This window comes from Loxodonta africana, chromosome 8 (assembly GCF_030014295.1).
Source record: "Loxodonta africana isolate mLoxAfr1 chromosome 8, mLoxAfr1.hap2, whole genome shotgun sequence".
Lineage (NCBI taxonomy): Eukaryota > Metazoa > Chordata > Mammalia > Proboscidea > Elephantidae > Loxodonta > Loxodonta africana.
The window spans coordinates 57,655,045-57,671,212 of record NC_087349.1 but is presented as its reverse complement, the minus strand read 5'-3'; the positions used below and the strand labels follow the sequence as shown (position 1 = coordinate 57,671,212).

The 16,168-nt window shown below is 36.5% G+C and overlaps 1 protein-coding gene across 4 annotated transcripts in view; it reads right to left on the bottom strand.

The window, feature by feature from the left end:
* Positions 1–16,168, bottom strand: part of DBF4 (DBF4-CDC7 kinase regulatory subunit) — a 32,832-nt gene that overhangs the window by 10,102 nt on the left and 6,562 nt on the right. For 2 of the 4 annotated variants that reach the window (XM_003407163.4, XM_064289960.1), the window contains exons 3-10: positions 11,376–11,555; positions 9,901–9,951; positions 9,373–9,442; positions 8,899–8,975; positions 7,752–7,782; positions 6,937–6,982; positions 5,212–5,340; positions 4,634–4,748 (exon numbers count right to left, since the gene is read on the bottom strand). In XM_003407163.4, the coding sequence (XP_003407211.3) occupies positions 4,634–4,748; positions 5,212–5,340; positions 6,937–6,982; positions 7,752–7,782; positions 8,899–8,975; positions 9,373–9,442; positions 9,901–9,951; positions 11,376–11,555 (699 nt within the window). The remainder of the gene's footprint in view (positions 1–4,633; positions 4,749–5,211; positions 5,341–6,936; positions 6,983–7,751; positions 7,783–8,898; positions 8,976–9,372; positions 9,443–9,900; positions 9,952–11,375; positions 11,556–16,168) is intronic. The other 2 variants (XM_064289958.1, XM_064289959.1) reach the window with 2 other exon arrangements.

Below are 16,168 nucleotides of genomic sequence, written 5' to 3'. Positions count from 1 at the left end.
GGTGACTGGAACGCGGAAGTTGAAAACAAAGGAGGATCAGTAGTTGGAAAATATGGCCTTGGTGACAGAAACAAGGCCGGAGATCACATGATAGAATTTTGCAAGACCAATGACTTCTTCATTGCAAATACCTTTTTTCACCAGCATAAATGGTGACCATACACATGGACCTCACCAGACAGAATACATAGGAATCAAATCAACTACATCTGTGGAATAAGACAATGGAAAAGCTCAATATCATCAGTCAGAACAAGGCCAGGGGCCAACTATGGAACAGATCATTAGTTGCTCACATGCAAGTTCAAGTTGAAAATGAAAAAAATCAGAGCAAATCCACGAGAGCCAAAGTAGGACCTTGAGTATATCCCACCTGAATTTAGAATCACCTCAAGAATAGATTTGATGCATTGAACACTAATGGTAGAAGACCAGATGAGTTGTGGAATGACATCAAGGACATCATACATGAAGAAAGCAAGAGGTCACTGAAAAGACAGGAAAGAAGACCAAGATGGCTGTCAGAGGAGACTCTGAAACTTGCTCTCGAATGTCAAGCAGCTAAAGCAAAAGGAAGAAATGATGAAGTAAAAACTGAACAGAAGATTTCAAAGGGTGACTCGAGAAGAAAAAGCGAAGTATTATAATAACGTGCAAAGAGCTGGAGATAGAAAACCAAAAGAGAAGAATATGCTCAGCGTTTCTCAAGCTGAAAGAACTAAAGAAAAAATTCAAGCCTCGAATTGCAATATTGAAGGACTCTATGGGGAAAACATTAAATGACACAGGAAGCATCAAAAGAAGATAGAAGAAATACACAGAGTCATTATACTGAAAAGAATTAGTCAACGTTCAGCCATTTCAAGAGGCAGCATATCAGAACCGGACGGTACTGAAGGAAGAAGTCCAAGCTGCACCAAAGGCACTGGCGAAAAATAAGGCTCCAGGAACTGATGGAATATCAATTGAGATGTTTCAACAAATGGATGTAGCTCTGGGAGTGCTCACTCATCTATGCCAAGAAATCTGGAAGACAGCTACCTGGCCAACGAACTGGAAGAGATCCATATTTATGCCTATTCCCAAGAAAGGGGATCCGACTGAACGCAGAAATTATCGAACAATATCGTTAATATCACACGCAAGCAAAATTTTGCAGAAGATCATTCAAAAGCAGCTGCAGCAGTATATCAACAGGAACTGCCAGAAATTGAGGCCGGTTTCAGAAGTGGATGTGGAACCAGGGATATCATCGCTGATGTCAGATGGATCCTGGCTGAAAGCAGAGAATACCAGAAGGATGTTTACCTGTGTTTTATTGGCTACGCAAAGGTATTCGACTGTGGGGATCATAACAAATTATGGATAACGTTGTGAAGGATGGGAATTCCAGAACACTTAATTGTACTCATGAGGAGCCTGTATATAGATCAAGAAGCAGCTGTTCGGATATAACAAGGGGATACTGCATGGTTTTAAGTCAGGAAAGCTGTGCATCAGGGTTGTATCCTTTCACCATACCTCTCCAATTTGTATGCTGAGCAAATAATCTGAGAAGCTGGACTATATGAAGTAGAATGAGGCATCAAGATTGAAGGAAGACTCATTAACAACCTGCGTTATGCCGATGACACAATCTTGCTCGCTGAAAGTGAAGAGGGCTTGAAGCACTTACTGATGAAGATCAAAGACCACAGACTTCAGTATGGATTAAACCTCAACATAAGGAAAACAAAAATCTGCACAACTGGACCAATAAGCAACATCATGATAAATGGAGAAAAGATTGAAGTTGTCAAGAATTTCATTTTACTTGGGTCCACAATCAACAGCCATGGAAGCAGCAGTCAAGAAATCAAAAGATGCATTGCATTGGGCCAATCTGCTGCAAAGGACCTCTTTAGAGTGTTGAAGAGCAAAGATGTCATCTTGAAGACTAAGTTGTACCTGACCCAAGCCATTGTATTTTCAATCCCATCATATGCATGTGAAAGCTGGACAATGAATAAGGAAGTCTAAAGAAGAATTGACACCTTTCAATTGTGGTGTTGGCGAAGAGTACTGACTATACCACGGACTGCCAAAAGAATGAACAAATCTATTCTGGAAGAAATATGACCAGAGTGCTCCTTGGAAGCAAGGATGGCAAGACTAGGTCTCACATACTTTGGACATGTTATCAGGAGGGAACAGTCCCTGGAGAAGGACATCATGCTTGGAAAGTACAGGGTCAGTGGAAAGGAGGAAGACCCTCAATGAGTTGGACTGACACAGTGGCTGCAACAGTGGACTCAAGCATAACAATGATTTTAAGGATGGCGCAGGACTGGGCAGTGTTTCATTCTGTGGTACACAGGGTTGCTATGAGTTCAAATTGACTTGGGGGCACCTAGCAACACAACATAATAGAAAGTACAGAAGTTATTCTCAATCTTAAGAGCGGTCAAGAACAAAAGTAAAGAAGTCCGCAGTTCACTGGGATAAGACTCACAGGAAATAAAGTTCTCTCTGAATAGGTGAGATCTCCAAGCTAGATCCTGTCATTTGTCATTTGCTTATCAGTGAATTATATCTGGAAGCTTGTATCAAGGTGACCATGGAAAACCTCATTTCTATTTCCCTAATGTTACATAATTCTAAGTTTTGATGATTGTATTTCTAAAAACTAAATTCTCCACTGGTCACAAAAAGGTCCACACAACATTCTGGAATACTTATAACCTTACTTTCAAAATAATTCACCATATATAAATTATATATGTCCAGCACTGTTAAACAAATGAAAAATGATTAAAATTTTTAAAAAACCAAATCTATACTTTGGATTCAATTTATTCACATTTTTGAATGACTTTTGTGTTGTTCCCTTCTACCTTCACCTTGTTCTTACTCATCCATTTTATTTAAATGTCACTTCCTTAGTTGGGCCTTCTATGACCCCTATTCTAGATTTAGAAACCTCATTATTACCACTGCACCTTGTATTTCCACTTTTTTGACAATCATCACACTTGCAAATAAATGTTTGATATCTATATTCTCTGCCAGATCACAAGATATAGCTGCATTCTTGTTGCTTTATTTCCAGTATTCGAATATAGTTCTTAAATAAATGCACTGATTACAGGTAGAACCAAAAACCATTGTGATATGTTAAGATTAAATAAACAATATTTTATTCATTCTTAGTGTAAAAATGTACATGTAAGTGAAATCTATTAAAAACATTTTTTAAATATCAATCTCAACGTCTAGTTTTCCTAATTTTCCCTTCTGTGGCAACAAGTGGCCCAGACTTTCTTTTTTATCCCCAACACTTTCTGTGCATCAAATGAGGATCAGAAAACTAATACTTAGGAAAACATCCATTCTAAACTGCCTGTTGCTGTAACAGCAAAATAGTATTTCAGGACCAATCTATAATTTCAATTTTCAAAGTGATTTTGAGAAGAGAAAATATTTCTGAGATATTTTAGCTTCTGAATTAAAATCAATTAACTGTTACTCATATTTCTTTTTTTTCTTTATTATACAAGCAAAAAAAAAAAGTACTAATATCTTTTGGGTTATCAAACTTCAATTAAGAGCCTGAAGACACAGATAGTTTATGAATCAGGTATTTTAAAATATTTCTCCTTCTTCTTAGCTTTCCCACCATCTTCCACCAAAATGAAACACCACAAGAAACATCTCTACTATTTTAAATATTAATAATCCAAAGAACAGCTAACATTTATTAAAAACTTACTAAGTGCCAGGTACTACCCAGGGTCACAGAGACAGGAAACCAGGATTCAAACCCAGGCAGCATGAATCTTGCTTTTAATTAGCTTACAAACCCTAGTAGCTCTTATCTTTAAAACTTTCTTCTCTTGATCCCCTTTCAACTATTGTATTTCTCTTTCTGCTCCCTCAAAGAATTGTCTCCAATTTCTTCAATTCTTCTCCTCTCTTTAGTAAATGACAAACCTGCTCAGGCCTGTTCTAGAGACATTCTTGACTCATGATTTCTGTCATTCCCCACATCCAATTCACTGGCAAATCCTCTTAGCCCCACCTTTAAAACAAATAACAGTCTGGCCATGTCTCATCATTTCTGTCACTACCAGGGCTCCATTATCTGTTCTTTGATCCCATCACTCACTTTAACTTAAGGCTTTTGCACTTGCTGTTACCTCTGCCTGGAATGCTGCTTCCTCAGATATTCATAAGTCTGGTAATCTCACTTCTTCCAGGTCTCCAAGTCCAATGGTACCTTATCAGTTAGGTATTCCTTGTCTAGTCTAAACAAACAGCAACATCTCCATTCCTGGTTTATGTTTTTTCATAGCAATTATGTAACATTCTCTACATGTACTTTATGTTTTTGTCCTGTGGTCACCTTTCTGCCCCCTTCCATAGACTGCAGTCTTCATGAGGACAAGGAATTGATTTCATTTGTTCAATGCTGTTCGTGCAGAGAAATGACTGGTATATAGTACGGTTCTTAAATTTTAAAATATTTCTATCAAATGAAAACTACTTATAATTATCAAATTATAAGCCACAATCAGAAGACTAAACTAAATTTAAACAGGAAATACTATTCATGGTTTTAGAAACATCAGCCCCCGAAATATAAAATCACATTTACAGTTTCAAGGTCTTCATATTTCTGTAAGCAACATTCACAATATCCTTTCTTTTTTTTCTCTTTCAAATGGAGCTGAATTGGGGTTCCATCTTGTTTATCACCATCTGTTTGGATTCTGGCAACAGAAATACATGGTAAAAGAATTAACTACTTAACATGAGGGATACTTGGTAAAATTTATAGAATCACCCAGTAATTTGACTAGAGATTTGTATTAGCAAATACCTTTAATGAATGTAAATTCTTAAAATTTAAAGAATTTTAAAGATATCTGGAGAATATTTCAGATATCTTAAGAGAAACAACACATTATTATCATCAAGTACCTTCCCCTACATCTAAAGTGCCCAAACTTGACATACTTAAAACAGATTCAGCTTTCAAATCTTGCATAGGGCGATAAAAATATAAAATACACAAGAGGAAAATTAACCATAATAGTGATTGGGGACAGATACACAGCCACACACACACAACACCATGGTGTAAAATATGTTATTGTAAACGCTTGCTTAAAAAAAAAAAAAAATTACTTGAGATGATATTCTGAATATTTCTTCTGAAAGATTCAAACCAACCTTAGTTTAACTTGAGTTTGCTTTTGGATGCTAGATGGCTTATCCACATCAAATGGACTGCAGGGCTTCTGGACAGAATAATTTATAAAAGGCATGTTGGTCAACTGAAGATAAAACGGCCTATAAAATCTAAAACAATAACAACACAAATACATGAGATTCTCTATGATGAAAGTAAACAAGTCTTAGTTATATAATTCAACTGGAGTCTGAAATAATCAACAGAAATCAGTTTGGCTTACCTTCTAGGAGCCAATTTCTAGGTCTGATTTTGAATTGCATTTTTGTTCACAATAACACATTTCTTAAAAAAAGCATTCAACACATCTTTGGCACTTCAGTAGTACCCAAAAGAATTAGCCACACATGTTTAAAATGTCTAATTGAGAAAGTGGAAAGAGTTATTTTATTTTTCCCATGTAAAACTATTTTATTTATATCTATATTCTTCATTAAGATTGTCCTACAAATATATCTTTCAGAGTGATATAGTTTTGGAAAACTACCAAATTAGATGCTATGTTCAGATTTTGTATTTCTAAATTGTTGGGTGATATTGAGTAGATTCTGACTTACAGTGTTCCCATGTGACAGAGTAGAACTACCCCATGGAATTTTTACATCCTTACATCTTTTACATCTTTAAAGAAGCAGATTGCCAGGTCTTCCACTCACCGAGCTGCTGGGTGGGTTCAAGCCGCAGACCTTTTGGTTAGCAGCCGAGCACTTAACCACTGTGCCATCAGGGCTCCTTGTATTTACAAGTAATACCTAACAATTTATTTTTCACAAAGGTGGGAGCAATCTTTAAGTCCACTGCCGTCGAGTCGATTCCAACTCATAGCAACCCTATAGTAGTAGTTCTAAATTGTATGGTATTGCATTAAGCCAGAAAATGGTTATTTGAGATAGATACTAAAAAATGAGTTGCTTCCATTATTTCTCTGAAGCAGGTATTTCAAAGAAATACTGTCTACAGCATACTAAAACTAAATTTGTTCCTTGAGCCCAAATTAATTAATGCTACTTTTTTTACTTTCTGTAACTTGTACCACAGGAACATTAATATAGATCTAGCATCCAAAAACCAAACCTAACCCATTGCCGTCGAGTCGTTTCTGACTCATAGCAAGCCTACAGGACAGAGTGAAATTGCCCCATAGGGTTTCCAAAAGGAGCTGCCGGTAGATTCAAACTACCAACCTTTTGGTTGGCAGCTGAATTCTTTTTTTTTGTTTTTTAATTGTGCTTTAAGTGCAAGTTTACAACTGAAGTCAGTTTCTCACAAAAAATTACATACACAGTTATGTGACCCTAGTTATTCTCCCTACAATGTGACAGCACATGCTTTCTCTCCACCCTGTATTTCCCATGTCTATTCAGCCAGCTCCTGTCCCCCTCTGCCTTCTCATCTACCTCCAGACAGGAGCTGTCCACACAGTCTCATGTGTCTACTTGAGCTAAGAAGCACACTCCTCACCAGTATCATTTTATGTCTTATAAAAAAAAAAAAAAAATGCTCAGTCTAATCTTTGTCTAAAGAGGTGAGCAGCCAAATTCTTTACCACTGTACTACCAAGGCTCCAAATCTAGCATAAAGGTATCTAATTAGCTCATAAAAGTACCTAACTTACTGTTAGGTACTTTTACGAGCTACTTTAATTAGTTAGGAAAGTTTCCCTTTTAGTATTGTACTGGAATTGTACAGATGAGACTTATACTTACTGGCACATATCTTCCACCTTTACAAAAGGCTTTTTCAGTCTACCTGCTTAAAAAAATACAAAATAAAATATTAAGTACTTGTAAACACAGGATTCTTATTTTATTTTTAAAAATACTCTAGTCAAGAAAACAACTTACAAGTATCCATTTCAAAATTTTAAGCCTCAGGGCAAGTATTTTCCAATATCACCCAATTCCAAAAATAACAAGAGCGCTTTATATTTTGAGATTCTTAAACTGAACGGAGCCTTCATAGAATGGAGGATGATCTATTAACTCAAATAGGAAAACAATTCCACCTTTATTTTCACTAGCCACTAACTGAAATTTAACATTTCCCTAGTTATGAATATAATCAACAAATCACATTAGTATCAGCAGCACCTGTAACTGTGATATCAATAGACATTTTCATATTATATTCATTATTGCAAATATCTCAAAGCATCAATATGCTCATCGCTTCAAAATTACAGTAACAATCAGCATCACTGCTAGAACTTGTTTTTAATGTGGTGATAAAGAAGCATCTATATCACTATATATAATAACAAAAAATATTATAACCACATTTTGGTAATTGGTTTTCTTGGTAATTCAATGATTTTCCTGTATGCTTTTTAAAACCTTATTCTGAGGAGGGGTCCACAAACTTCACCTGACTGCCACAGGGGTCATCCATGTTACAGAAGAAGGTTAAGAACCTCTGAATAAATCACTTACAAGGTTTCTTTACAGGATTTTTTATGATTTATAGGATTTGTTCTATTTTCTAAAAGCAAACCAAACATGTTTAAGGCTATCAAAATACTTACTTTTTGTTTTCTGAGTACAGACTCTTTTCCCCTTTAAACAAAAAGCAAAAATAAAGATTTAGTGAACATACTTGGTTTGAAAGTGTAATGTCTAACAGCAACTGCAATTTCAATATCCTCGAGATAAAAACAATTTTATAGAAAAAATGCTATATAAGCACAGATTACTTAAGTTTTATGGAAAAAAACATTTGTTTTTAAAAATCAACTCAACCAAAGAAATTAAACTATCATAAATACATATACATATACATACATACATATATATGTGTACATAGTTGTGATTTCTCTCCTTTTCCTTTCAGTTTTATCAGTTTTTGATTCATGTATATTTTGAAGCTTGCTATCAGGTGTGTACACATTTAGTATTCTTTTATCTTCTTGGTAAATTGACTCTTATCATCGTGTAAGGTCCCTCTCCAACCCCCAAAAACCAAACCCGTTGCCGTCAAGTCGATTCAGACTCACAGTGACCCTGTAGGACAGAGTAGAACTGCCCCATATAGTCTCCAAGGAGTGCCTGGTGGATTTGAACTGCCGACCTTTTTGTTAGCAACCATAGCTCTTAACCACTATGCCACCAGGGTTTCCTAAGGCCCCTCTCAGTCCCTGGTAATATTCCTTATTCTGAAATCTCCTTTGTCTGATATTAATATAGACAGTCCAGCTTTCTTTTGATTGGTGTTTGCATACTTTATCTTTTTATATCCTTCTACCTTTAACATATTTAGTCTTTACATTAAAATGAGTTTCTTGTATAGTATTTGTCTTTTTTTAAGTTTGGCAATCTCTTTTCATTGGTATGTTTAATTGCTTTATACTTAATGCAACTGTTAAAATGGTTGGCTTTAGACCTGCCAATTTACTATTAAATTTCTGTTGATGCCCTCTGTTTTTTATTCCTCCATTTCCCCCTTTCCTGGCTTTTTTTGGATTATTTGAAAATTTATCTATTGGCTCTTTACCCCTATTTTTTTGTTTGATTGATATGTTTTGCTTAGCAGTTGCTATGGAATTTACAATATGCATACATAGCCTTTCACAATCTATTTAAAATTAATATTTTACTCACTTCAAAAAAAAAAATAGCCTTATAACTATTTTAGATACTTTTTAAAATTAGTTTAAAAATTAAAGAAAGACATACCACATCTCTCACGGAAGTGCTTGACTTCTTTAGTAAATACAACTCTTTTTTCTTTTGTTCCATGTAGTATCTAATATCTTTATTAAAAAAAAAGAAGGAGTTAAGCACTATTTTTATTTATTATAGTTGTAGTAAATCAGATGACGTGCTCTGCTCCTAGGGCTGCTCTCTTGGTGGTATGACATCCCCCACTCTGCTGCCTTCCCTTTTACCTCTTGTAAGATAAAAGGTGGTGCAGGCCACATCCCAGGGAAACTCTCTTTACATTGGATCAGGGATGTGACCTTAGTAAGGGTGTTAAAATCCCACTCTAATCATCTTTAACATAAAATTACAATCACAAAATGGAGGACAATCACACAATACTGGGAATCATGGCCTAACCAAGTTGACACATACTTTTTGGGGGACACAAATCAACCTACAACAGTACTTATAAAAAATATTGTAAAAAAAAAATTATAAAATCTTTACCATCAATATGCAGAATTTTCACTCCCCAGGATAAGGCATTTGATAATATACTATTTGAAGGAATAAAATCCTATAAAAAAAATAAAGTTTGATAGTTTTTATAGAAAATCACTATTTTAAATAAGATAAAATTTAAAAATCAACCTCAATTATTTGATTCTTAATGTCACAGAGGCTGTTATTCAGAATAGACCCTACAGAGTTACAATAGCAAGGAGGACATTAAATTTTTTCTTTTAGAATTTCTAAAATCAATCCTGCTTACTAGACTCAAGTTCTTGACAATTTAATGCTCATCACAGGGCAAATTTTAAAAAGAAATTATTTCATTTAAAAATACAAAAATGCAACAAGCTTCAATTGTCTTTGGTAATACTTTAAAAGGCCACAAGATGGAGATGTTTCTTCAGGAAAAGTTTAGGCTTTTCCTATAAAAATGAGGAATGAAAGTTTTCAAAAGCATCTCTAATTTGTACTTCAGTTTTTAATAGCAGAATATACAGTGTGAATTTTAAAGTTCCAACTTACATGGTCCTTGATAGCTTTTTCAACTAGTAATTTTCCTCTGCTTAAACACACCTATAAAAAGACCAAAAAAATTTAAAAAAGAAAAAGTTGTAACAGTACTTCACTGGAGAACAGATTAAAAAGATAAAATAGCTAAAGTAAATAGATACATCTTATTTCTATAACTCTTAATGGCTATCAATACATTCAGTATATAGAGACAAGTGATTTCTTTGAGATCTACTATTCAAAAGCTTGTTTCATGGTTTTTTAGTCGCGCAACTAAACTCAATAGAATGAACCCCATGAGATTAATTTGATAGCAAATTCTATTCTACACAAAAATGAAGTAGCAAGGTTCTACTGGAATTTTGTACCTATAAATAGCTTAACATTTTAGTCTACTACCAAACTGAAGATTTAAGAATGTGAACAGCTAAACTTTATATATACTGTTTTTACATGGTATTGTGCTTTTTAAATAAAACACTAGAAAAAAGTTGAAAGGCTATGAACAACAATGAATTTGAAACTAATCACTGGTGGATAGCCTTTTTGCTCCAGAAAACATTCACTGAAAGACTGTGTGGTCTTTTCCACTTCTTTGACTTTTTTCCTTTCTTTCTATTACGTATTTTCCTTTTTTAAAGTGCTTTCATTTATGTAACTCATTTCTTCCACGTTTCCTTCTCATTTTCCCTCTTCCCAAATGGCTGTAATATATAAGTTGAGGACAATACTTTAAAATGACCATTACATTTCAATCTAAAGAGGACATAAATTAATAAACATTTTATCTCAATCTCTCTCCCTCCACACACCCAACTGAATCAAGATTTAATTTATCCTTCCATGTACCTTCCCATGTATTGGCAATCGAGTGGAAGGGATATAGTGTCAATCATTTTGAAACAGGGGTTGACAAACATTGTCTATAAAATAGGTTTTGTAGGCCATATAGTCTCTGTAGCAACTATTTAATTCTACCTCTGTAGTAGCCACAGACAACATACAAATGAATAGATGTGGTAGTGTTCTAATAGGACTTTACTTATGGACAATGAAATTTGAATTTCATATAATTTCCACGTCACAAAATATCCTTGGTTTGATTTTTTTTTTTTCCCTCCAACCACTGAAAATGTAAAATCATGCTTAGCTTGCAGGCTGTACAAGTGGGCTAGATTTGGCCTGTAGGCAACAATTTACTTGCTCTTCCTCTGAAAACAATGACCCTTCTTTAAACAGTGACCTGCTGTAACTTACTCTAAAAATTAAAGACATCCCTAAGTACCTACAGGGTATGACTACACAAGTAATATTAGGAAATATTTACCTTTCTGTAGGATTCCAACTTTATTAATGACTGGAAAACCATACACGATATAGGTATTATTCTCCCTAAACGAACTCTGCTGCTAGCCTGCTCTTGAAAATCAAGACATCCTCAAGTTATAGTCTTTGTGAGAATCTCAAAGCATATTTAAGATACTTACTGAGTCTGGAGATTTAAATGAGCTTCCATCATGGCTGGGATGAGGTGAAGTGGTTTCTGCATTATACGCAGATTCTGGACTTGGTACAGGGGAAATTCGGCTCAAAGTTTGTGCAAATTTAGCTTCCTTTTTATTTGAAATGAGATAACTGATGTCTTTGCTCAGAAATTCTTCAACTCGCTAGAGAAAAGTATTTTTAGGATAAAAACCATAAATTCCTTCATATGCTAGGCACAATGTAAAATTTCAAAGAATTTGACTATCTTGTAAATTGGTGATTTTTATACTGTGTTCTTCCAAACCTCAAGTGCTGAAGAAGAGCAATGGAAGTTCTAACTACACAACAGCATGTGCTAGACACTATTTTTAAGTGCTTCATATATTCTAATTAATTTAATCCATTTAACAACCCAATGGTACCAATAATATCCTCATTTTGCAGAAAACTGAGGCAGAGACAAATTAAGTGATTAGCTACAATAGTAAGTAACAGAATTTGAACATAGTTGTTCTGACTCACATGTATACCTGAAGCAGCACTTTATACAATAACAGAAATGTTCAACCACACCAATATAGTAGCAACCTGTCCCATGTGGCTACTAAGCAGCTGTTACGTGGTTAGTGAGTAACTGAATTTTAAATTGTATTTAATCATAATTAATTTAATCTAGTTAAATAAACTGAAATAGCTACATGTGGTTATACCATATGGTATATGATTATACCATAGTGTATAACACAACTATAAGTCATTAACTCTAACATGTGCCAGAGAGAATCTTTGCCCTTATCATTGTAAAATTGTTTGAACAGAATTTCCCTACTAAAACGTCTGAAAATCACTGTTCAAATGTCTGAATTTATACTCACGTACTAACGTCAATGCTGTTGAAGATCACTGTCATCCGGGACAGGGAAAATTAAATTTAAGTAGAAGTAAATACTATTAAGAGTTAACTATGTAAATAAACCAAAGACTTCTAAAAATATTTTAAACAGCTGTATCCAATGTCTCTGTAATATCACAATATAAATAGGAAAAATAAAATGAAACAAATTGTATAATAAATTAACTTCGTGTAAGCACTGAACAGATATTGCTGCTGAGACTAACAGTCCCCTATTTAAGTGCAAATCACCACTTCCTTTTTTTCTGAGCAACATTCTTTTTCACTTGACCAGCAAATATGTATCCACATTTATTTCTTCTGAGTGCTGCAAACTCAAATGCATACAAGGGCCAGGCAAGAATATAAATAAGTCAAACAATTTATACACCAAATACTTTCTTAATTTTCATATACTGCCAGAGATTCTAGTTTTTCAAGGGAACCCCAATCTCCTGGTCCGTAATTAAAATTAAAATACCTCTACCACCACTTGGTAGTGCAGTGGTTAAGACCTCAGACTGCTAACCAAAAGGTTTCCACCAGCTGCTCTGTGGAAAACCTACAGGGCAGTTCTACTCTATCCTACAGGGTCGCTATGAGTCAGAACCAACTCCACACCAGTGGGTTTGGTTTGGTTTGGTTTGGGTACCACCACAACAGTGTGAAAACCGAACACATCCACAGGCTACCAGTGTGGTGGTGGTGGTGTTAGTTGCCCTCGATTGATTCTGACTCATGGTGACCCCATGTGTACTGTCCAATTTATACTTTGCTCTCTTGTGCTCACTTGTAAAGGTTCTAGATCCCACCTGAGTATTTAGACAAAACTGTTTAAATAATGAACCTACATGTGGTTGGTTTCAAGTCCTTCTCCAGTACTATTTATTGTTGCTGTTAGGTTCCCTCCAGGAGGTTCTGACTCACAGCAACCTCATGTACAACAGAAGGAAACACTGCCCGATTCTGTGCCATTCTCCCAATTGTTGTTATGCTTGAATTGAGCCCAGTATTGCAGCTACTGTGTCAATCCAGCTTGTTAATGGTCTTCTTTTTTCTCACTGACACTCTACCAAGCATGATGTCCTTCTCCAATCCCTCCTGATAATACATCCAAAGTACACGAGATTAAGTCTTGCCATCCTTGCTTCTAAGGAGCACTGTGGCTGTACTTCTTCCAAGATGGATCTGTTCATTCTATGGGCAGTCAATGGTATATTCAATATTTTTTGCCAATAGCATAGTTCAAAGCCGTCAACTCTTCTTTGGCCTTGCTTACTCACTGTCCAGCTTTCACATGCATATGAAAACACCATGACTTAGGTCAGGCACACCTTAGTCCTTAAGTGACATCTCTGCTTTTAAACACTTTAAAGAGGTCCTTTGCATCAGATTTGCCCAAAGCAACATGTCCCTTGATTTCTTCACTGCTGCTTCCAAGAGTTTTGACTCTGGATCCAAGTAAAACGAAATCTTTTACAACTTCAATCTTTTCTCTGTTTATCATGATGTGGCTTTTTGGTCCAGTTGTGAAGATTCTGTTTTCTTTTCAAGTGCAATCCATACTGAAGACTGTAGTCTTTGATCTTCATCAGTAAATGGTTCAAGTCCTCTTGACTTTCAGCAAACAAAGTTGTGTCATCTGCATAATGCAGGTTGTTGATAACTCTTCCTCCAATCCTGATGCCCCATTCTTCTTCATATACTCCAGTTTCTCGAATTACTTACTCAGCATGTAGACTGTGTAAGTATGGTGAATGGAGAGACACTTCCAGTGGTCCCTCTTACAACAAAGACCCAAAACAAGTGAATTGATTATATATGACAATCTAGGAGCCCTGAACATCAAAGGCAAAGTTGAGGTATCAGACTGAGTGGCAGGGAGCAGAAGAGACAGTTTAGAAGCAGTGAGAAGTTGCCAGACCTGACCCGGCGAGAACCTGCACCCCACAGGCTGATTCCACCGGCGCAAGCGCCTTGAAGCAAAAACTGGCATTTGGAACACATTTTCCACATCGGGAGAGATCAAGCAACGAAAAGTTCACTCATGCCTCCGGCATCAGTGAAAAACGGCGCTCTCGGCAAAAGATAAGTACTAGCATCTAATCTACCGTGTGAACCCACAAAACACCCCTCTGGGAAAAAGCTCTCTCCTGTTTAACTGATCCCTCCCTGCTCTGCACCGGGTCCGAGCAAGCTTCAATGATAGCTGCTTTCCTTGGGCTGGAAGTAGGACCTGTTGCGTGCCCTGAGCCATCCTCCTGGCCTTGGAGAAGGAACAAACTAACAAACGGGCAAAAAAAAAAAATCTGACAGCTCCCCTAAGCCGGGAACTCAGATCAGAAACAGCTCCTTTGCCTAGGCACAGGCATAAGCGGTCCACGGACTTTGAATGACTTTCATCCCTGCATAGACCTTTGTGGGCCCATTTCAGTAGCGTAGGCCCTCATTAGCACAATACGACAAGGTATATACCTGAAGTCTAACTTCAACTGTTTCAGCTATATGGTGGAGAGGCAGGTTCATGATGTTCGACACCACCCTGCCTATTAGGCAGAGTCTTCACTTACCCACATCAGGGGTCTGAGGACTGGTGGCTTCACCCATGCCATCTAGCCACCCTCGACAGGGGTCCAAGGATAAGTGGTGCCTCCCAGTACTTATAGCCAACAGCACTGAGTACCCATAGTCCGGCTGCAAAACCCACCTACCTAGGTGCTCTAGGTAACAGGGATACTTTCCTCACAGACACTCGGGCAGTTGTCAGTCCCCTGCCTTGCTCAGCACGTAACCTCGTACCACAGCTAGATACCTGTGCCTACACCCATCACCCCTACTCGTCTAGGACTGTAGGTGAAAGCTTGTACCACACACTTGGTAACTGACTACCTGGATACCTGAGCTGAATCCATACAAGGAAAGTAAACGGACTCCTGGGCTCATATACCTAGTAAGAGCTCCAACAACCTGGTGACAGGACATTAGAGCTTCAAAGGCACCAATAATCAAACAAACAGCTCACTCAAACAGCCTATCTGGGCATATCAAAACAAAACAAGAAGCTAGGACACAGTAAGCAAACACAGAATAAATGAATACAGTAACTTCTTGATGGCTCAGAGACAACAGTCAATATCAAATCACATAAAGTGGCAGACCATGATGGCTTCAGCAAGCTCCTGAAACAAAGAATGAAGAAACCCTCCAGATGAAGAGAACTTCCTGAAACTACCAGAGGTAAACAAAAAACCAAACCCAGTGCCGTTGTGTCAATTCCGACTCATAGTGACCCTATAGGATGGACTAGAACTGCCCCATAAAGTTTCCAAGCAGTGCCTGGCAGATTTGAACTGCCGACCCTTGGGTTAGCAGCTATAGCACTTAACCACTACGCCACCAGGGTTTCCATACCAGAGGTAGAATACAAAAAAATTAAGATACAGAAGTCTTCAAGAGATCAGGAAGGACATCAGACAAAATGCAAAATGAGCCAAGGAATACATAAACATAGCATTAGAGGAACTTAAGATTAGAGAAGAACATGATGACAAATTTAATAGGCTGAAAGAATCCAGAGAGAGACAGCAAACAGAAATTCAGAAGATTAACAATCAAATTTCCGAATTAGACAACTTGATAGAAAGTCATAGGAACGGAATTGATAGTGGAAGTCAGAATTACTGAGATTGAAGATAAAGCATTTGATACCAACATATTTGAATAAAATCAGATAAAACAATTTCAAAAAATGAAGAAACAGTAAGAATTATGCTGGGATTTTATCAAGGGAAATAACCTATGAGTGACTGGAGAACCAGAACAGGGAGGGATAACAGAAAATACAGACAGAACTGTTGAAGATCTGTTCACAGAAAGCTTCCCTGATATCACGAAAGATGTGAA